At 38.2% G+C, this 19,180-nt stretch overlaps 1 protein-coding gene across 10 annotated transcripts in view; it reads right to left on the bottom strand.

Annotated features, from left to right (window-relative positions):
• Positions 1-624: 624 nt before the first annotated feature.
• The window catches only part of SYNE1 (spectrin repeat containing nuclear envelope protein 1), a 575,153-nt gene continuing 556,597 nt past the window's right edge, over positions 625-19,180 (bottom strand). For 9 of the 10 annotated variants that reach the window (XM_069069647.1, XM_069069646.1, XM_069069648.1 and 6 more), the window contains 6 exons: positions 18,294-18,494; positions 15,066-15,194; positions 13,743-13,955; positions 12,727-12,819; positions 11,024-11,082; positions 625-1,594 (listed from right to left, as the gene is read on the bottom strand). In XM_069069647.1, coding sequence (XP_068925748.1) covers positions 1,354-1,594; positions 11,024-11,082; positions 12,727-12,819; positions 13,743-13,955; positions 15,066-15,194; positions 18,294-18,494 — 936 coding nt within the window. In that variant the 3' untranslated portion in view covers positions 625-1,353. The remainder of the gene's footprint in view (positions 1,595-11,023; positions 11,083-12,726; positions 12,820-13,742; positions 13,956-15,065; positions 15,195-18,293; positions 18,495-19,180) is intronic. The other variant, XM_069069655.1, reaches the window with a different exon arrangement.

The raw sequence follows: 19,180 nt of genomic DNA, 5'->3' as shown, positions 1-19,180 counted from the left end.
AAAAGTAATATATTTTAAAAATTTAAGCAGCTTGGAAACCATTGTTCCCCTCACCATCTTTATAATTTTCTATCAGCACCATTTCTATTGTTGTACCCGGAAAGAAAGTTAATTCCTTGATGACAGGGACTTCCTCCTCCTCCTCTCCCTCTGTCTTCTTCTTCTCTTCTTTCTCTCTGCCTTATTTTTTTTTTTGTATTTGCATCCTAAAAACTTATCACAGTTCTTGGCACATAGTAAGCCATTAAAAAATGATTTTTTTTTCATTCATCCCATGGAACTAAAGGTAATTTAGGTATTTTCTAACACATTATAGCGAAGTGACAAATAATTTTTCTTTTAGAAAAGTAATATAACTTTTTTGATGGCCACAATCTATTTCTACATTTTTAAAGCCTTTGCTGATAATATTTGTCCTTGACTGTTATCCTAATGTGACTTTTTGTGAGGAAAATAAATGAAACATCTGTAGATACATATGGTTATATTTTAATTTCCCCTGCTTAATCTTGAAACTTAGATTTTTCAATATTATCATTAAAAAAGAACAGACAAATATTTTGTGGTATCTATAATAAATGCAAATAAATCGATACAAACAAAATGGCTTTAGCAAACTGTACATACATAAATATCTTCCTTTTTTTTACTTAACATTCAATAGTTTTTCTCATAAAACCTTCCATGATCTTATTTATTACATCCAGTTTTCTTTAAACCTTTTTAAAAAAGTGCTTTTTAGATTTACAGCCTGTGCATCCAAAGCAAAAATTAGAACATCATGCCTGAAAAAGTAACCAAGGTAAAAATTAAGCAGCTATTGAAGCTCTTTAAAATTGTATGGTACAAGATTCTAAAATCTCTTAAGCACTGGTTGATTTGTAGATCCCATGATACTGATAGGGTACTTTGGGACGACTGGCTAACAGTGCCGGGCACAGAGCACATAGGAAAGTTACTCCGACAGTATAATAAAATCCTTGGCTATCCACAGAACCAGGCAAAGGCCAGAATTCAGGTGGCAAACATCCCAGGCCACTGGCAGCTATTACTTAAGAGTCTTCTTAGTGCTAGGGTTCTGAGTTTGGAAATTGAGGTTTTTTCCAAAATACTGGCTCTGTTCAGGTTTCCCCTCCTTATGACCTACTGCCAATGTGATGATTTGCACACAAGATATAGGAGATATAAGAAGCTGCCATCCTATGTGCATTCCATTTGGCAAAGGTCCTTTTTTCAGATAGGTTTTAATATTCTTTTTCAATTGTGTATGTGTGTGCGTATTTGCCTTTTTTTTTTTTTTTGCCAGATTCTTCTGCTAACAGTACACGTATAGATGAACACTAGTCTTCTAATTCATAGAGGAGGTGGGCCATTGGTATATCTGAGCATGGGGTGGAATGATCGGGCAAAATTATTGGAGAGGGCACAGCTGTAGTCCTCCTTAGACATTGGTACAAGGCAGGCAAGACCAATTAAGAGCAAAAGGAGAAACTGAAGAGGTAAAGCGGCTCTGAGGACTCTGAGGAGGAAGGCCTGGCAGGATTGAGCTGGCTGGGTCTCAGAAGGGGAGGAATCGGAGCCACCTCTTATGGACCTGAGGAAAGAATCAACACAGAGAATGAGCAAAAACACTTGTAAGGGACATTGCTTCTTGGTTTGGTTACTCTTCCTGGAATCTACAGGAATATGCCAAATATAATTTAACTGAGCAATTACCCATCACCGGTTTGCAAAGAGCCCATGCTATTTCCCCAATACTAACAAAAGAGTTGTTTGGAAACTGTACTGATGCAAAATAAACATTTAATCAATCAACTAAAGAATAACTAATTAGAGGCTCAGATTCCACTCATTTTTTCTCTTAATTCAGCAAAACATTTTCCATTAACAAAGATAATTGCTTTATACAAATTTACCAGAAGAAATTAACTAGCTCTAGAATAATTAAAGCATAAATATATGAGGCAATACATATTGAGTCTGAGAATATAAGGGATATCTTAAACAAGGTCACTCATATTTGAATATAATCAACAATCTCCAGTACACAAAAACCCATGAAAAAATGCAAAAGTATATCCTTAGCAATTTGGAAAGACCTATGAAAGCCCGATTAGGCCTAGAGAGTATACATCGTAATTTGATTTTGCACAGAATCAGCACCTTGCCCTGGCAAGTTTTCACTGTAGGAATATAGGATAATGGTTTTGTTTTTATTTTTGACTATAATGATTAAGTCTGCTAAAAGCAATGACTATAATTGCTTTGAATTTAGTTGGCAGAAAAGAAAAAGCTCACAGATTTCAGGATTTCTTGGGAAAATTCTTTTATTGGCTATTGAATCTTGCAAAATGGGATTATGGCCTGGATGCCCTAAGACCTTGAGGCTGAAATTTCCACTGCTGTTTTGTTGCTGTTTTTAATAATGGTTTTGTCTTTTTCTTTGTGGGGCAGGCAGATAACTAGTGGTAACTATAAGTTCATTGAAGCATAACTGATGGAAAGGACAAAGCAAGTTATGTGTCCTATCAAAGTTATATGAGATAAGTGAAAGATATTCTATTGGTATACCACATTACTGTTGTGGCATACCCTCTCCCCCATAGATTGTTCACACTGGGCAGATATTGTTTCTGAAATATTTAACGAAACATGCTGAAAAGGTGGAAACCCACGTGTGGAGAGATATATTTATAATTTGTAACATGTAACTCTCAAATATTCTTTTGCTTTCAGTGAAATCACTATGGCTCAACTGTCTGTTCTGGCAAACAGGTTATTGTATGTTTATAAACTTAAAGTGGCATAAAGGGGACAAGGGAGGGAGGGAGGGGGAGAGAGATGATGGGGAGGGACAGAAAGAGAGAAGGAGAGACAGAGAGAGAGGGAGGGGGGAGAGAGAGAGAGAGAGAGAGAGAGAGAGAGAGAGAGAGAGAGAGAGAGAGAGAGAGATGGAACAGCAGAACAGTAGTGTGAGGCATGTTTAAAACTAGCCGAGACTTGCCTTGGTGGAGTGGAAACTAGGTCTTGCCCAAAGTTCTAACACTGGTCTAACAAACACAGCTGGAAAGGGGAACAACGCAAGTAGTATGGAAGCTCAGAGTATCTACAGTTCTATTTTATCTGCTAGTTAACCTTGGGCAATCTAGCCCTTTGATTCTCAGTAAAATAAGGGTTCATACAAGATTCAAGAATTCAAGTCAATAGACATTTATGGAATATTTCCCCTGTACAAGGCAGTGTGCGAAGCACTGGGTATACAAAGACCAAAAAAAAAAAAAAAGAGACCCTGTTCCCTAAAATGTTTCTCTTCTAGCTCTAAGATTTTTAGGATTCAATGACACCATTCTTCTCTCATTGATTGGGCAAATTAAAGGCACTTCATTTGAGTGTCCTGCTCTAAATCATTTATTAATATGAAGGAAGCAAAAAGAATGTTTGCCATCTACTGGTCCAACCAAGAACTGCTCTGACATTGAAAATAGGGGAAGCAAATTCATGCATGCGCTGTGCAAAATGACATACCTCAAAACTTTAGGCGACTGTGATTCAATAAATAAGGGTATTCCATCTATTGACCTCAACTGAAACTTCTTTATAAAGTAGTAAAAGTTATTAGGATAAAAAAAATGGATCATCCTACAGCCAATCTTTTGAGTCTCTTAGTACCTAGCTAGGCTGGTACACAAATTACAGATATACACTATACCTAACAAAATGATTCATTCTGTGGAAATGTCACAGAAAGAGTACAATGACACATTAATGGACAGCAGGCATGACTTTCTCTTTAATTTCAGCTTCTGAGTCATAGACTCAGAGAGTCTTCAAGCTAGAGATCTCTTGGGCCAATCCCTCATTTAATAGAGAAAAAAAAAAGAGAGCAGCCAGGGAAGAAACTGAGGCTCTGAGAGAAAAGCCTTTTTGTGAGGTTACACAGGTCATTGCTGGCAGATGCAGCACTGGTGCTCAGGCTTCCTGGAGGACTCGGAGTCCAATGTAATTTCCAGTGCCCTCAGTTTATTTAGACTTGTTGGCTTATGAAAGAACAGATATGAGCTTCTGGCTTATATTTATGACATGGCTGTCTCATATGGAGAAGGTTAGAGGATGCATTTAAAGAGTGTATTCATAGCAGAAAACACCTGGAACAATCTGATTTCTCACTGATCAGACACCACTCCTATGTTTTGTTTCCCTCATTAGAAAGTAAGCTCCTTGAGGACAGGCTTGTCTTTGTTTTTGTCTCCAGTACTTGGCCAAGTAACTATTGTATGAAAATCTTTCTTTCCTTCCTTCCTTCTGGAACAATGTTGCACTGGCCTGCTTTAGAATATCCCTAAATAGGTAGGCATGAGTGACCATGGATATTGAATATACTTTCTTCAGTCTAGATTGATCTGACAACTTTTATCTGTCTTCAGCTAGATGATACTCCTAACTTAGACTCTGCTGATGATAGCCAAGTTAAAGGTCACTAATTATAGTGCAATTATTAATGTTCAACTAGAATGAAAGATAATTTGTCATGATTCATTTATTGCAGAGGATTCTTAAGCCCTCCAGAGAGAGATTGACTTATGCACATAACTGGTGGTGAAATAGGTTTGGAAGAGTTGAATTAAGGGGCGAAAGGCAAGATGCATTTTCTTGGATGTTTAGGTCAAAGTTCAAAATCAAAACAAAGGTTGTACATTAAACAACAGTATGCTCTTGAGCCAGAAAAAAGTTGCTTATTCTTGTGTTAGGTAAAGTCATATATTGCAAAGAGCCCCCTGAAAGGACATGGCACATTTAACAGCATCAGAGCATTCCTTATTAAAGTTCAATTAGACCAGGCTTTCTACTGTCTAAGAATGCAAACACACCAAGAGTTAATGGGCTGAGGTAGGGACAAAGGGAACACACAGTGCTTAATTACCTTCTGAGGAGTTGGCTTCCCTTTAAAACTGCAATCTACCTCCTTACAGAACTCCCTTCTCCTTTTTTTTTTTTTGGTGGGGGAGGATGGGGGAACCAATAAGGTTCAAGAGTGACCAAAGTCACCTCTTGTTTATGGCGAATATGGTTTTTGCCTTTAAAGCCCCAACAGGGTTAATGATCCTGGGGTGAAAATACTCTTTTAATATTTATCCTTGGCCTTAAAGACACCTGGGTTTCAATAGAGGTTTGGGAAGATTTCCAAGAGAAAGAACAAAGGCAGTCTTTTGACTAGCCTCTGGCCCTTTCTTTCTTTTTCCCTTGGCACCTTACCTTAATGGACATGGTTACTGTTCTGTGTTTAGAATGTGTCTACACTGACAAAATGAAATGGAAGCTGAAGCAAGAAATCTGATTGATGAAGACAAGCAAGATAGCTCTAATAAAAAAAATTCCCTTCCTCTCAATAGTAGGTTTTTTTTTTCCCATTTAAATTACCTGGAAATTGTTTCAGTTTCCTACCTTATTTTGTCAGTGTAAGTATGGGTCCAATGAGAAAAACAAAACAGTATATGCATAAGGGTAGATGGAGGCAAGAATGGAAAAGGACTTGTTTTGAAAAAAAAGTTGCAATCAAGGAAATGAGAAGAATACAAACTGTTCCAATATCATTCAAATCAAAACACTTTGAGTTGTTAAAAATATCCTGAGTAACTTTATAACCTGTTAGTTAATATGGGAGAAGGATTAACTAAATAATTCATCATGAGAAAAAATGTGGCAACAATATGTGGAGGAACAGATGTGTGGGTCTATTATATATAGAGGGTCTTCAGGAAAAGGTCATTATGCTTTACCTGTAATCACTCCTGGGAATTACGTTGTTTTTAGGGGGCAACCTGAAGTCTTGGATATATTCTAGTTCCAGACCCAATATTTTATCTTGGACTATGGCCACCAAAGGCCAACCATACACTGATCCAAACTTCTGAATTGGTCCTTGTGATAGTAATACCACCTTGACCACTAAAATTCTTTATTACTAGGGATGATCAAGATCTTGGTCTGGGGTGCTCTAGAACAGAGGTGTCAAACATTAAGGAACCACAACACTCCCAAGTATGGACTGAACCAGATTAAAATGTTATTGAGAAATATTTAATAAAATCAATAAAGAAAGAAAAATATGTAAACATGGGTAGTTTTCAAAGTCAACACGAGACCTGTAGGGATCCTTAGGTTTGACACTGGTGCTGCAGACAATAGGGGTAAGGGTCAGAGACTGGATTTGCAATTTCATTGGTATAAGGAACTTCCCTGTTGAGGAAATTCCTTCTACTAGTGAGATTGGCACCTTCTCTGAAATTTAAAGTGTTAGACAATTGAGAGGTTAAGGTCAGATTTCCCCAGGATCACACATCAAGTAGGTATCAGAGATAGCTTTGAAGTCAGGTTGCTAATCAATATACTATCCTGCCTCTTGAATTGTAGACAACAATAATGATAACTGGGACTTATAAAGGATTTTAAAGTCCACAAAGTGCTTCACAAATATTATCCCATTTTGTCTTCACACTAACCCCGAGAGGTAGCTGCTATTATTATGCCCATTTTACAGATGAGAAGAATGAGACTGAGAAAGGCTAAGTGATTTGTCAAGGGTTATACAGCTAGTATCTTAAGGTAAAATTTGAATTCAGGTCTTCCATACTCCATGTCCAGTAATCTATCCATTATGCCACCTAGCTTTGTAAATAGACAGTTATCATGGGAATTAACAGACCAGCCTCCTAACAAATAAGAGACTAGGGGCATTCCAAGGATCTTTGTCACCTAGAAGTGACTTCAACCATATAATGAACCCTGTAAAATACTTAACATTTTCAGAGAGTAGTTTACTCATCTGATATGAAACACAGAACAGTGGAAAGTGAGATGGATTTGAGGCTCAGGGCATTCTTTGGTTTGAATCCTACCTTTTCTATTTCCTAGCTAAGTGAACCTGAACAAGACATCTGACTTCTCTGGGCCTATTAATGGAGGTATTAGACTAGACGACATGTGAAGTCACTCTACATCTGTGTTCCTATGATATTTTGGGAATTAAGTGAAATATTTGGGCGAATAATGAATCTAGGGAAATGGTCACATGTGCTCACATTGTCAGTGTTTAAAGTTACAATTATGTTAAATGTGGTTATTGGTTCCAGCCCAATGGAAATATGCAAATTTGATTATCTAAACCATATCTGGGGGAATTCATCATTTGTATTAATAAGGACCTTGTTATAGGGCAAAAAAGGGAAAGAGAACTGTATTGGAGCCTTAATATTTAACATTGTCTTTAGGATTCAATACACAGAACTGCCTTATATAGAGGAAACTGATTTTTGAGTTTGACACCACTCCTATAGAAAATAGGTGAAGGAATAGGGACTGGGCCAATAATTTTAATGTTGAATAAACTTCTTTTGGAATTTTAATAAACAGGGCTTCCTGCATGGATTTGAGGCAGATATCATCTTTTACTGAATGCCACTCTCTAGCAAACAGTTTTTATGGTGAGTCCCCAGTGTGAGTCTCTATCTAAACACAGCGTAGCTGAATTCATGCATAAACTATCTGTAGCCAATAGTCATTCTAACATATCTTTTTGTTATACTCTCTTTGTGGAATAGTGGTGTGGTCCGAGGACATAGGCTCCAATGCATGTTCTCTCACTTGTTAATTTGCTTGGGCAAATCATTTAACTTTTCTGTGTCCCAGCTTCCTAATATATAAAATGAGGGGGCTGAACTAGCTAACCTCTAAGGCCACAGGCTTTAATATATGAACACTAACCAGGCCTTCAGTCCTAGAAATTGGACAGAGCTGGATGAAAGAGACTGGTCCCCACATCAAAATTTTAGTCTAATTTGTTAAACACCATATATTTTGTTTGTTTTTATTTTTTGGAGACTACTTCTCCCCCAAATCACCCAGCCTAGGAGTGCAGTGTACAGTGTCCAGTGACATAGCCCAATCCCCCTACTGATCATCACAGAAGTTTTAACTTGCTGTTTCTGACACCTTACTAAGTAACCAGGTGGCCCCACATTACCAGGGGCTACACACTTAATTTGCTTGAGCCCTATTACAGCTCAGAACTTCTGAGCTCAAACAAGCTTTCATCTCTCTACTAGTAGGGATAACAGGCATATGCCACTATGACTGGCAACAATGTATGTTTTAAAAAATTATTCTTAGATAAAATTTGTGATGATAGATATGAATGTACATATGGTCTTAGAATCAGAAGTGAAAAGGGAAGGTGTGTGTACGCGTGTGTGTGTGTGTGCGCACGCGTGTTTGTGTTGTATGTAGGGGACTCTCATCAATTAATTCAGCATAAAATTCACTATGAATCCTGGATTTGTTAAATTTTCTAGCTGTATAGTAGACTCAACTGAATACTGCGGTCATGGAGCAGACACATAATGGCAAGACTAAATTGCATTATACAGAAGACAGAAACTGACAAACAAGGAAATGATATTTGACTTCAAACAAAAAATTCTACCCTAGTTCCTGCCCCTGCCCATACCACTCAAATAAAAGAAAAAGTAAAAAAGAAGTAAAAAAACAAAAAACAAAAAAAAAACACCTAGTTAAAAAGTTTCCACTCTAAACTTCTGAGGTGGACATTCCTAAATTGTAGGGGGTTGTCTGTCTGCCCTAACTACTGTAACCTCTCAAGTTTGCTGATCCAGGGCAAGATCAAATACGAAGTACTCTGATGTGAAAATATTCCAGAACAATGTGACAGCATGTACTGTAAGTTAATCCTTTCCCAGCAGGAGCTGCATTCATTGCCCACAGTGGGTACACCCCAAACAGCGGCGCCGATGAGTTAAAAAAAAACCCAATCCACTTCAACCACAACCTGTCTGCCTAGTGTGTTTGATTAAGTTGACCATTCAGGTGAAACTCGTTCGTATTCCATGCCTGTCTGAGTAACAAATTGAGCATTGTGTTGTACTGCTAAGGAGATGTGTTAATAAACAGTGCTGGACAGAGCTGATCTGAAAGGTGCCGCATGGATGCCCCGGCTAGAAGGGGGGCCGTTCCCCAAGCTGCAAAGCATTGGTAAGATGCATGTTGAAGCACCTGCTCAGCCCTGCACATAGAGACGCCTGAAATCCTGAGAAGAAATGTGGGGAGAGGGTCTGGGGGAGGGGAGCAGAGAAAACCCATGCTCCAGGACCAGTAGATATGTCTGCCTGAATCTAGCTGCCAGTTATCATCAGGGGGAAGAAGGCCTGTGCTTGTAAATCTCCCTGCCACTTATGTCTGAGCTACACTTGCTTTTTGGCCTCCCGAAGGGCAGTAATGTTCTCCAAGCTAAAATGAATTATATATTACTTTTCTTTGGGAAGGCAGAAATGTGTGTGGGAAGACGGGGTAAGGGGGAGGAGAGGGAACACACAAGACAATTGTCTGTCAGTATGGCACCACTACCTCGATTGCAGAGGCTAAGGAATGCATCATGGGAATTGTGAACACAGCCTATGAAGAACAGCTAATTCTGAAGGTGCAGAGCTGCATTTTGCCAGTTGCATTTATCAATTGCCATTTTGCTAGGAAAATCTTTGTTTTCAAACCAAATATAGGTATGTACATATGTGTGTACATATGTATACTCACACATACATCTATGTATCTGTTTGTCTGTCTATATATTGTCTAATAAAGAGGACATGTCAAAATAGCTATTGTGTAATTTCAATACCTTGGGACAGTTGAGTGAGAATTCTCATATACAATTGTCGCAACTGGCAAACAGAAAATATCAAATAATGAGTATGTGCAGTTTTAGACTTCCTCCTATCCCTCCCCTTAGGAATTCAGAGTTTTGCTATAGCCCAGATAAAGTCCCAGGCTGCTGAACTATTCTAACAGTGAAGTACCTAGGACTGGAATTTGGAATTGGTTGGGAGGACCTCTCTTCTCTCTCTTTCTTTCTTTTCCTTCCTTCCTTCCTTCCTTCCTTCCTTCCTTCCTTCCTTCCTTCCTTCCTTCCTTCCTTCCTTCCTTCCTTCCTTCCTTCCTTCCTTCCTCCCTCCCTCCCTCCCTTCCTTCCTTCCTTCCTCCCTCCCTCCCTTCCTCCCTCCCTCCCTCCCTCCTTCCCTCTCTCTCTCTCTCTCTCTCTCAAATTGTCTGGGGTTAGGACAAGGGGAGACATGAACTGATCAGTGAAAGAGTGAAGGAACACAGACGGACACATCACACCAACAAGGAAGAATGCAAAAGCACTGTTAGCTGCAGAAATGATAGACTACTGGGACAAGGCGGAAAGCAAAAAGCGGCAGCTGTAAGTCTGCTCTCTAGTGGTCACAGAGTAGTGGACACTGGTCTTGTTCCCAGAGTGAAGCAGATGCAAGCATTCTGCTGAGTGTCAAGGACAGTTAGTGACTTTATGTGTCAACTGCAGAGCAGCTGAAGGCAACGCCAAAGAGATAAGGTGCTAAGGATGTTTACATGAAGTTACCCAAATTCTGACTTTTTATTTTTTAGAATCTCAAGAACCCAAAACCCACAAACTGAATAAAATGATAAAAAAAAAAAATCAAAAGCTGGGAGGGGGGAAGGGGGGGGGGAGTGTTAGTATGCTTTATTCAGATTTGTGGGTTCTGTAAATGGTAAAATATTGCATTGTTCGGTTACCTGTCTTAATGTAAAATCTAGAACTAAGAGGATGATAAAAATTCTTTGCCACGAATCCCATAGTGTTATGTCCTTGTCAGCTGCATGGTCTCTATGTTACACATATAAAGGATCACCATCTGGCAAAGTTATATCAGAATGGTGCCTGTGTTGGGGAATGATTTTCTTTTGTGTGGGTGAGGACCAAGAGCTTTGTGCTGTAAAATTCACAAGTGTTTTTGTATTCATAAAGGAACCCAAACTTTTGTCAACCTGCTTACTGAGGATAAGGGCATTTCTAAAATAAGTAAGCCCTTTACTCCTATGAGGGCAGATTATATGCAAGCTGGTCCCAATTAGGGCATTTTCCATCATCCTCTTGCAGTTCTAGAACAGTGTGGAAACCAGGAGAATAAGGTACCTGCTATGTGGATTGTTGACAGAGGGTCCAGGCTGTGAGAGACTACATTTGCCCCGTGGCTGTTTGCAATGAATAGGGGGTAAAGAAAGAAGAATGTTCAGTCCAGGCAAATAAAGACAAGCTACTGATGAAAATTAAACTAAAAGTGCAGCAAAGGAAAACACAAATCAAATGAAGTGATCAATACCCATGAACCAAGGAAACTGGCTTTTCTTCTGCTGAGCAAATGAAATGAATGTCCAATTGCTTAATATTCATTAAAAGATCCATGGTTACTCTAACCACTTCCATAGTAGTGGCAAAATTTTATTTCATTTAAAATTTTAGTCATATGTTTTGGTATAGGCTACAGATTCATTATTCAAGAATTTTTATTCACATTATTCAAGAAGTTCTGAGTATTCATCTATACAGTTTTTCAAAGTAAACAAAGGACCTTTTGAGTCTGGCCTGGAAAGTGTGGACGTGGACATAAATGAATGGGGTTGTAAAGCACATAAACCAAATAGCCAGATGATAAAGATGAATACTATAGATTTCTAGTTGGCATGTTTTTAACTAAATGCTTGTCCACTTAAATTTTATATAAATTCACTTTATCATCTCATTCAGTTATATTGTTCATCTTCTAGAATGTTGAGGTATCCATTTCCCCCTCCTTAGTAGATTAATAAAACACCAACATGAGGTTGCCTTGTAAAAAGCTGTTTAAAGAACAAACAAGTGAAACACTCATTCTAGAGGCTGAAATGGAAATTACTGAAAAGCCAGTGTTCCTTCACATTCTAAAACTAGGATCTACAGGAAACTAGTGAATGTTGCAAAAATCAATTGAAAAAAGATCATTAAGTTCACCAGGACAGAACTTAGATGCTTATAAAAAGTGCAAATGAAATCAATATTATTCTAAGAACTAAGGAGAATGGAATAATAATAAAAACCAATGGAACTGTAAAGCAGGACAAAAAAAGTCTCTTGTTACATACAAAGATCAAGGTATAAAGGGCAGCAGGGACAGAATTAACTTTTTTTTTGTTTTGTTTGTTTTGATTTGATTTGATTCTCATTTGTTTCATGGTGCCCATGGGTAAATCAGGGTCACTTGCATTGATGCAGTAGCCATAGAGCCACTGTTCAAGTTACCACAAGTCTTCTAGGCCAGAAGCCAGGAGCAGCTTTGGTGAACAGCTTACCTGGTCACTTAAGAATTTTATGACCTTATAAGGTGTATTTGTAAATAGTTTAATAAAAGTATTAGGTTCACCAAATCAAGAGCCTTATTAAGACTTTAAAAAAATTTTGATGAGTATTTTTTAGGTGGCAGCCTGATCCTTCAGCTGAAAAAATGGTAAAGGGGTAAAAAGGAGACAGGCTACCACAAAGGGACAACTGAAGACCCTGCCAGAACCGATCATTTGAGTGACAAAAATATCCTGCACACCAGCCACACTTTGAGCCCTGATTTTTTTTTAAATTTAAAAATAAAGATACTATCTTCTATTACTAATTTCATGCAGGGTAGAAATACAGCAGGATTGAAGAGGTAATATTAAACTGTAGGAAAACCTCTTATGGGGCAAGGGGGAGACATGGTTTGCTTTTCCCTCATGAAAATGCTGTGAACCCTGTTGTTGGCTGCAAATAGTGTTACTTCCTAGAGTTTCCTCCCTAGGGCTGAGAGAAGATAGCTAGTATCAATTTACCGTTTTCTGTCTGTTTGGTGTGCTTCTTCCTGACACAGGACTCACAGATCCTGAGGTATCCAGTTCATCAGCAGAAGACCAAGAGGATAAATCCTATGTGTAAGATTGAATTTGATTAGACAAATCTCAGGACTCTCTGAATATCGACAGCCCAAGGGTTTTAGAGTATGGGAATCTCAGACTTTTAGTACATTTTAAGAAACTACAGGGGCTCTGAAGATACTCTATTTCTCTTGAACATTTTATAGACCAATTTATTATCTTAATTTTTTTTTCAACCCTACTAGGGATTTCCTTAGTGATATTATGATTTCATGTTGTAAAACACTAAATGTGGCTTATGAGAGATGACAAACTTATAGCTAGGCAGTGGCTTAGACCCTGAGGGAATCTCATTCATCTGGGTTTTGTGACAAAATCACCTAGAAGTCCATTTGTGGTGTCAAGGATATTATGTTATTTCTTCCATTGCTATTATTTGGGATAGATTTATATGCTTATATGTCTATAAAAGAATAAGAGATCTTATATGCTTATGACAGGAATTCACAAATAAATCTTTTAAAAACATACCTTCCCTTCCTTTGTCCCTTTTTCCCTCCTTCCCATCCTTTCCTCTCTTTCTTTTTCCATAAGAAATTAATTTCTCAGCCCTAGAGAGGGGCAGGTACTTTGCATGCTATTGTTAATCAGTTCTTTCATAAAGAGAAAGAGAGAGGACTGGTTCAAAGAACTCTGTATTCCTGGCAGAAATTTTGCTGCTAAGGTTATTGGTATTTACACATAAAAATATAGTTGGGTACTGTTACTCCTTTGTGAGGGAAGAACAATATTTCTTTTGGACTGAAGAAACCACTGTCTGTTATAGCAGGCCCTTTCCAGTCTGATAAATATTTTTATGTAGCTGGATTTAAAGGAACTCTCAGTTTAAATGGAGATTTTGTCTTCTAGATACAAGCTACATAGCAACTGAAGGAGAACTAAGCTGTTTGCATATTGATGAATCAGAGACTTACCAGTTGACTGCTTGATATATCTAAGATCTTCTCGAGGTCCTTGATATGACGACTAATCTCTTTCAAGAGAAGTTTAAGTCGATTTCCGATGACGTGGACTTTTTCTTTGGCTTCCAAGCAGTCTTTTCCTTCAGCATTAACTAAGAGTTGGCAGGACATGTCTTGCAGTGATGCCACCTTTAGTTGGGACTCCAGCAACTCACGTCTGATTTGCTATTTACATAGTAAAATATCATTTTTTTTCACCTATGAATTTTTGACCGATAATTGAGTCTCCTAAAACTTGGAAAAATTGCCCTTTAATCTAGGACAGTTCTGCACACATGCAAAGGAATATCATACGTGAAAATAGAAGGGTCCAATATGATGGCATAGTAGTAAAAGCACCGCTTGGGATGGTCACAAAGACTACTAAGTGATAGTTTTATGCATCACAACTTGCTGTATGGTCTTGGGAGATCACCACATCTATTTCACCCTCATGTTTTCTGTGTGCAAGACAAGAATAATGATCCAACCTACTTCACAGGGCTGTTGTGAGGATCCTATGTGTCAATGAATGTGAAAAGATTTTAAAAATACAAAGCATTATATAGATGCATAGTATTTTTGCTATAAAATTATTTTTAAGAAAATCTTCAAGCTGTGAATATAGGAATTATTCAGGCCAATTCTTTATTCCTGGTGTATAGTGAAACATTCTTAAGAAGATTCACCATTCACCACTTAATGACTAATGCTGGCTGGAGGAGTGAAGGTGTTCTCAGTGAAGTCTGGTAGGCGTGTATTCCATGTCTGGATCTGTCTAAATTCCAGAGGTGATCATTATCATCAATAATGCAGGGGAAAATGCAGTGGTAAAACTATGTAGTTTCCAAGAATTGTATTAGCATCCAATTGATAGTTACTAAGTTCTCAGGTTAAGTTAACAGGTTGTAAATGAGATATAAACTTTTCAGGTATGCAGAAAGGTGCTAGCACAAAAACATTTTCTCCTAATGGAACACAAGAATTCATTGCACCAAAATCCACTACTCCCTCTCTTCCCCCCACCCCAAATAAATGAGTGAGTAAGAGAAAGGGCAGTCACAGACATTTTACAAATTGAACCAAGAACTCTGAAACTCATTTCCAGTTGGTGGCATGCCCTGTGGGTATACTTAGCTGTTAAAAAAAAAAAACAAAACTTGGCACTAAAAGGGCTTGAATTTAAGAGACTAAAGCACAAAGGGGAGAATACTTGGATTCTGTATTATCTTTCTTTCCAGGGAAATGAAGTAATCTTTCTAAATCTCCTCCAGAGACTAGAGTCAAACATCCTACCATAAGCATCTTGTGTTGGTCCTGAAGTACTTCTGAGTCAAGGTTTGGATTAATAGGAACTATTTCATTTTTCCTCCTGTCAATGTTCTCCAACCACAGAAGCAATCCATGGCTCATTTCATGGAAATCCTATAAAAAGAATGAGAGAATCTATAATGACCTTGAGCATTACTGTTATGACTCCTCTCAACCTATGTGGCCACATATCCAAATCTACATATAGATTTGGGTCACCTCTCTCTTCTTTAATTGATGTGCCTAGCTAGCACTTAATGGACTACCTTCTCCTAGTAAAAGAATCTTTGTTATAACGGCAGGCATATCATTCTTTCCAGTAATAAGAACTGTTCTAATACACAAAATGATTTGAAAGTGTTCCTGTGACTCCTAGTGCATGTAATTTATTTAGTTGTTCAATCATTCAGTCATGTCCAACTTTTCATGACCCCATGGACCACAGATGTCCATGTGGTTTTCTTGCAAAGATAATAGAATGGTTTGCCATTTCCTTCTCCAATGGATCCTTTTGTCAGGAAATCAGAGGTTAAATGATTTACTTGCCTAATGTCACACAGCTAGGAGGTTTCTGAGACTGGATTTGAATTCAGGTATTCCTGATTCCAGGCCCAGAGCTCCATCCACTGAATCACCAGATGCCTCCTCTAACTTATTATCTGTTTTAATTTAGATGCAGGAAAACTGGAATCTACATGTTTAATAGCTAAAAGAAGAATACTACACTTATATACCAAGGAAAGAAGCAATTCTTCTTGTCGTTTATTCAAAGCTTATCTCACCTTTAAAATGCCAACATCCTTTAAGCACACAGGTTCTGAATTTACCCTTACTATACCCACATCTAATCAGTTACCAAGTTCTATTAATTCCACTCCACAATATCTCTTGCATCCACTCCCTTTATTGCCACATATACACACGTGTGTACTCATGGACAAAGAAACATGGCCATCACCATAGTTCAGTTCAATTACTCATCACGACAGGCAGGTTGGCATATCTGACAGAATGCTGGAGTGGGAGACAGGAAGAGCTGACTTCAAATAATGCTCTCTAACACATACTGGTCATGTAATATGGAAAAGGGATGACGATTCCTTTTAGAGCTGCCTTAAAGGATTACTGTGAAGCTGGAGAGAATCTTAACAAAAAAACAAATAAAAAAGCAATTGCTCAGGGAGGCAGAGCAATCTCTCAACAAAAATATGTTGGAAGGCACTTTGTAAGCCTTAGAGTACCACATAAATTTCCTTTGTTGTTGTCACTTTCTAGTAGACCCATTCTAACAAGGATGCTTCATCAACTATCATGCTTCCATGTATTTCTGCAGTCTTAGAATGCTTTCTCAGTGTCATCTCATCTTCCTTCAAGGCTTGGTTTAGGAATTATCTCCTTTATGACACTTCTTCCTCCCTCAGGAGGATTCTTCAATATTCCCATCATGCTTTGTTTAGCTTTCTCCTTTTCCCCCTTAAAATTCTACCCTGTATTAGACTTAGATGTAAATATATAGTATTGCTTCTCTAAGGAACTCGAGTAGAGGGACTGGGTTGTTTTTCATTTTTGTTACCTACAAAATGTAACCCAGTGCCTTGTCCATAGTATTGCTTAATAAGAGCTTACTGAACCGAAATTTTATTCCATAATACCTTCTTGAGGGTAGCCAGGTGGAACAATGGATAGATCGAGTGTTGGGTCTGGAGTCAGGAAGACCTGAGTACAAAACAGAAGCTAGATGACCCTGGGATAGTCACTTAATCTCTGTTTGCCTCAGTTTCCCCAACTTTAAAATGAGACTATTAATAACACCTGCCTCCCAGGGTTGTTGTAAGGACCAAACAAGATAATATTGGTGAAGTGCTTACCTGCCATATAGTAGGTACTATGTAAAGTTAGCTATTATTATTATTGTGACTTATGATTGTGATATCTATTCATGTGCTCTTTTGCTTTGCTGTATAGATAATTCATGTGTGTAGCTTTATTATACAAACTAATCTAGTCTTAGGGGATAGGAACATGGCTTCTACTTCCCTTGAGTCCTCTACAGTACTCAGTACACTACCATGCATCTAATGAATGCTTTACTAGTATTTGTTGGAAAGAGGAAATTAATTTCTTTAGAATATCTGAAACTATGAAACTAGCCTTTCAAATATCCCAAAGAAACCATTTTTAATCCTTCAGCTCTATTGGAAGCAAGGGGCCAGAAGAATAAAAAGTCGTGTCATGGAGGTGACCGTGCTTTCTCGAAGGTTGTACCAATTCAAGCTAAGCTAGGCAGTTAGGTGGAACAGTGGATAGAGTCCTGTACTTGGGTTTAGAAAGAACTCAGTTCAAATTCTGCCTCAGATACTTACAAGTATTAACCTCTTCCAGTCTCAGTTTCATCATCTGTAAAATGGGGCTTATAATACTTCACAGTACTGTAAGGATGAAATGAGCACTGTGTATAAACCTTAAAGTGCTTTGTAAATGTTAGACACCACTGATATAGTTAATGATTATAAGCTGAAATAAGTCTTACTAAGCTTGAAAGGTTTGGAATACAGATCCATCCACAGCTTTTCATATATGGAGTAGTTTAACTAACGTGGAGATACATCACCCAAAGTTTGGCCATCCTGTGATGAACCTGGAGGCCAAACCATCTACTGAGGCCTGCAGAGACTGTGAAATATAACATGGAAAGAGGACCAAGAGTGATGAACCCACAAATCTTTCTAAGCCCTGAAACATCTAAGTGTTCCTTCTATGTATTTAGGCCCTCAAATCATGTGGGATTTCATCAGTTCTCAGACTTTGTATGTTGGTGTGATTTTGAAGGAAAGGAATTGGTAATGGGCCTTTCACTAAAAGACAAAAACAAAACAAAAAACGAGACCAAAAGACTCGGACATCTGCAACTTCTGATTAGATTTATACCTAAAAATACTATATTAAAGGGAAAAATTATGTCAAAGAAGTAAGTAATCATATGCGTATTAGTTTTAGGGAGAAATTGCCGTCTTGTTAACTTAAAACATGACACCTGAATTAGGGACTGTTTTCTCTAGGGAAAGTTGCAAGTATTTTGTACTGGTAGGGTCCAGAAAATTATCAAGTTCATATAAATACTCTTCCTTTTAAGTAATAAGCAGAGAAGGTAGGAAATTTTTTTGCTAGATGCCCCTAGGTGACTTTCGAGGCTACAAGAAACCCGATACAAACCTGACATTGCATTAAGGCATCCTGTAGTAGACTACGCCAGTCTTCTAGCAAACTGCATACTCGGTCCCAGCGCATATTCATTTGGGCCAGTCGCTCTTGGAGTTCCTTGCTCTCCTCACTATCAGACTGTGTGAATTCTGAACTACACAAATTTATAGAAAGGATGATAGCTTTGCGGTGATCAACTGCTTTCTGAAGCTCCTATAAAAATGAACCAAGACAAAAATCAAAATAAACAATTTGAATAATGAAATACACACCCCAAGATTACTGGGGCTTATTTTTTTAAGTGATTTTATCAGCTCCCAAGGGTTCAACTCTCACCCCTACAGAGATGATTTTCAAATCTACATATGTAGTCCTTATTTCTTCTCAGCATCAAGCCCCACTTCACCAGCTACCTAGATGCCCCACAGAAAGCTCAAATTTAATGTGTCCCAAACAGAACTCTTTCTCTTTTCCTCTAAACCTACCCATTCCTCCTACCCTCCCTGTTGAGAACACAACCATTTTTCTAGTGACTCAGGTTTGGAACCCAGGACTAATCTTGGACTCCTTCCTCTTACTCAGTGCTCACAGCAGTCACTAAGGTTTGTCATCTCTCCCTCCACACCATTTATCTTATCCTTTTCTTTCTCACACCACAAATATGATCTCAGGTCTTCTTCACTCCTAGGTTCAGTGTTCTATCTGATATGTGCTCTAGGTTTGTGAACTGGGGATAACACTACTTGATTCCTGCACCACAGCAAGTTTGAGTCCACATGTGCCCTTATAAAACAGCATACAAATGTGAGTCTTCATCATCATCATGTTCATTATCATTGCCATCCTCAGGTTCTCCAATATTCACTTTTGTCAGCAGTAAGTACACCTTTTATCTCTGG

The sequence above is a fragment of the Petaurus breviceps genome, unplaced genomic scaffold (assembly GCF_028583685.1).
Source record: "Petaurus breviceps papuanus isolate PSGF00001 unplaced genomic scaffold, PetGlider_PUasm1.0 90784, whole genome shotgun sequence".
NCBI lineage: Eukaryota > Metazoa > Chordata > Mammalia > Diprotodontia > Petauridae > Petaurus > Petaurus breviceps.
The sequence above is the reverse complement of the archived record's forward strand: the minus strand, read 5'-3'. Positions and strand labels throughout refer to the sequence as shown.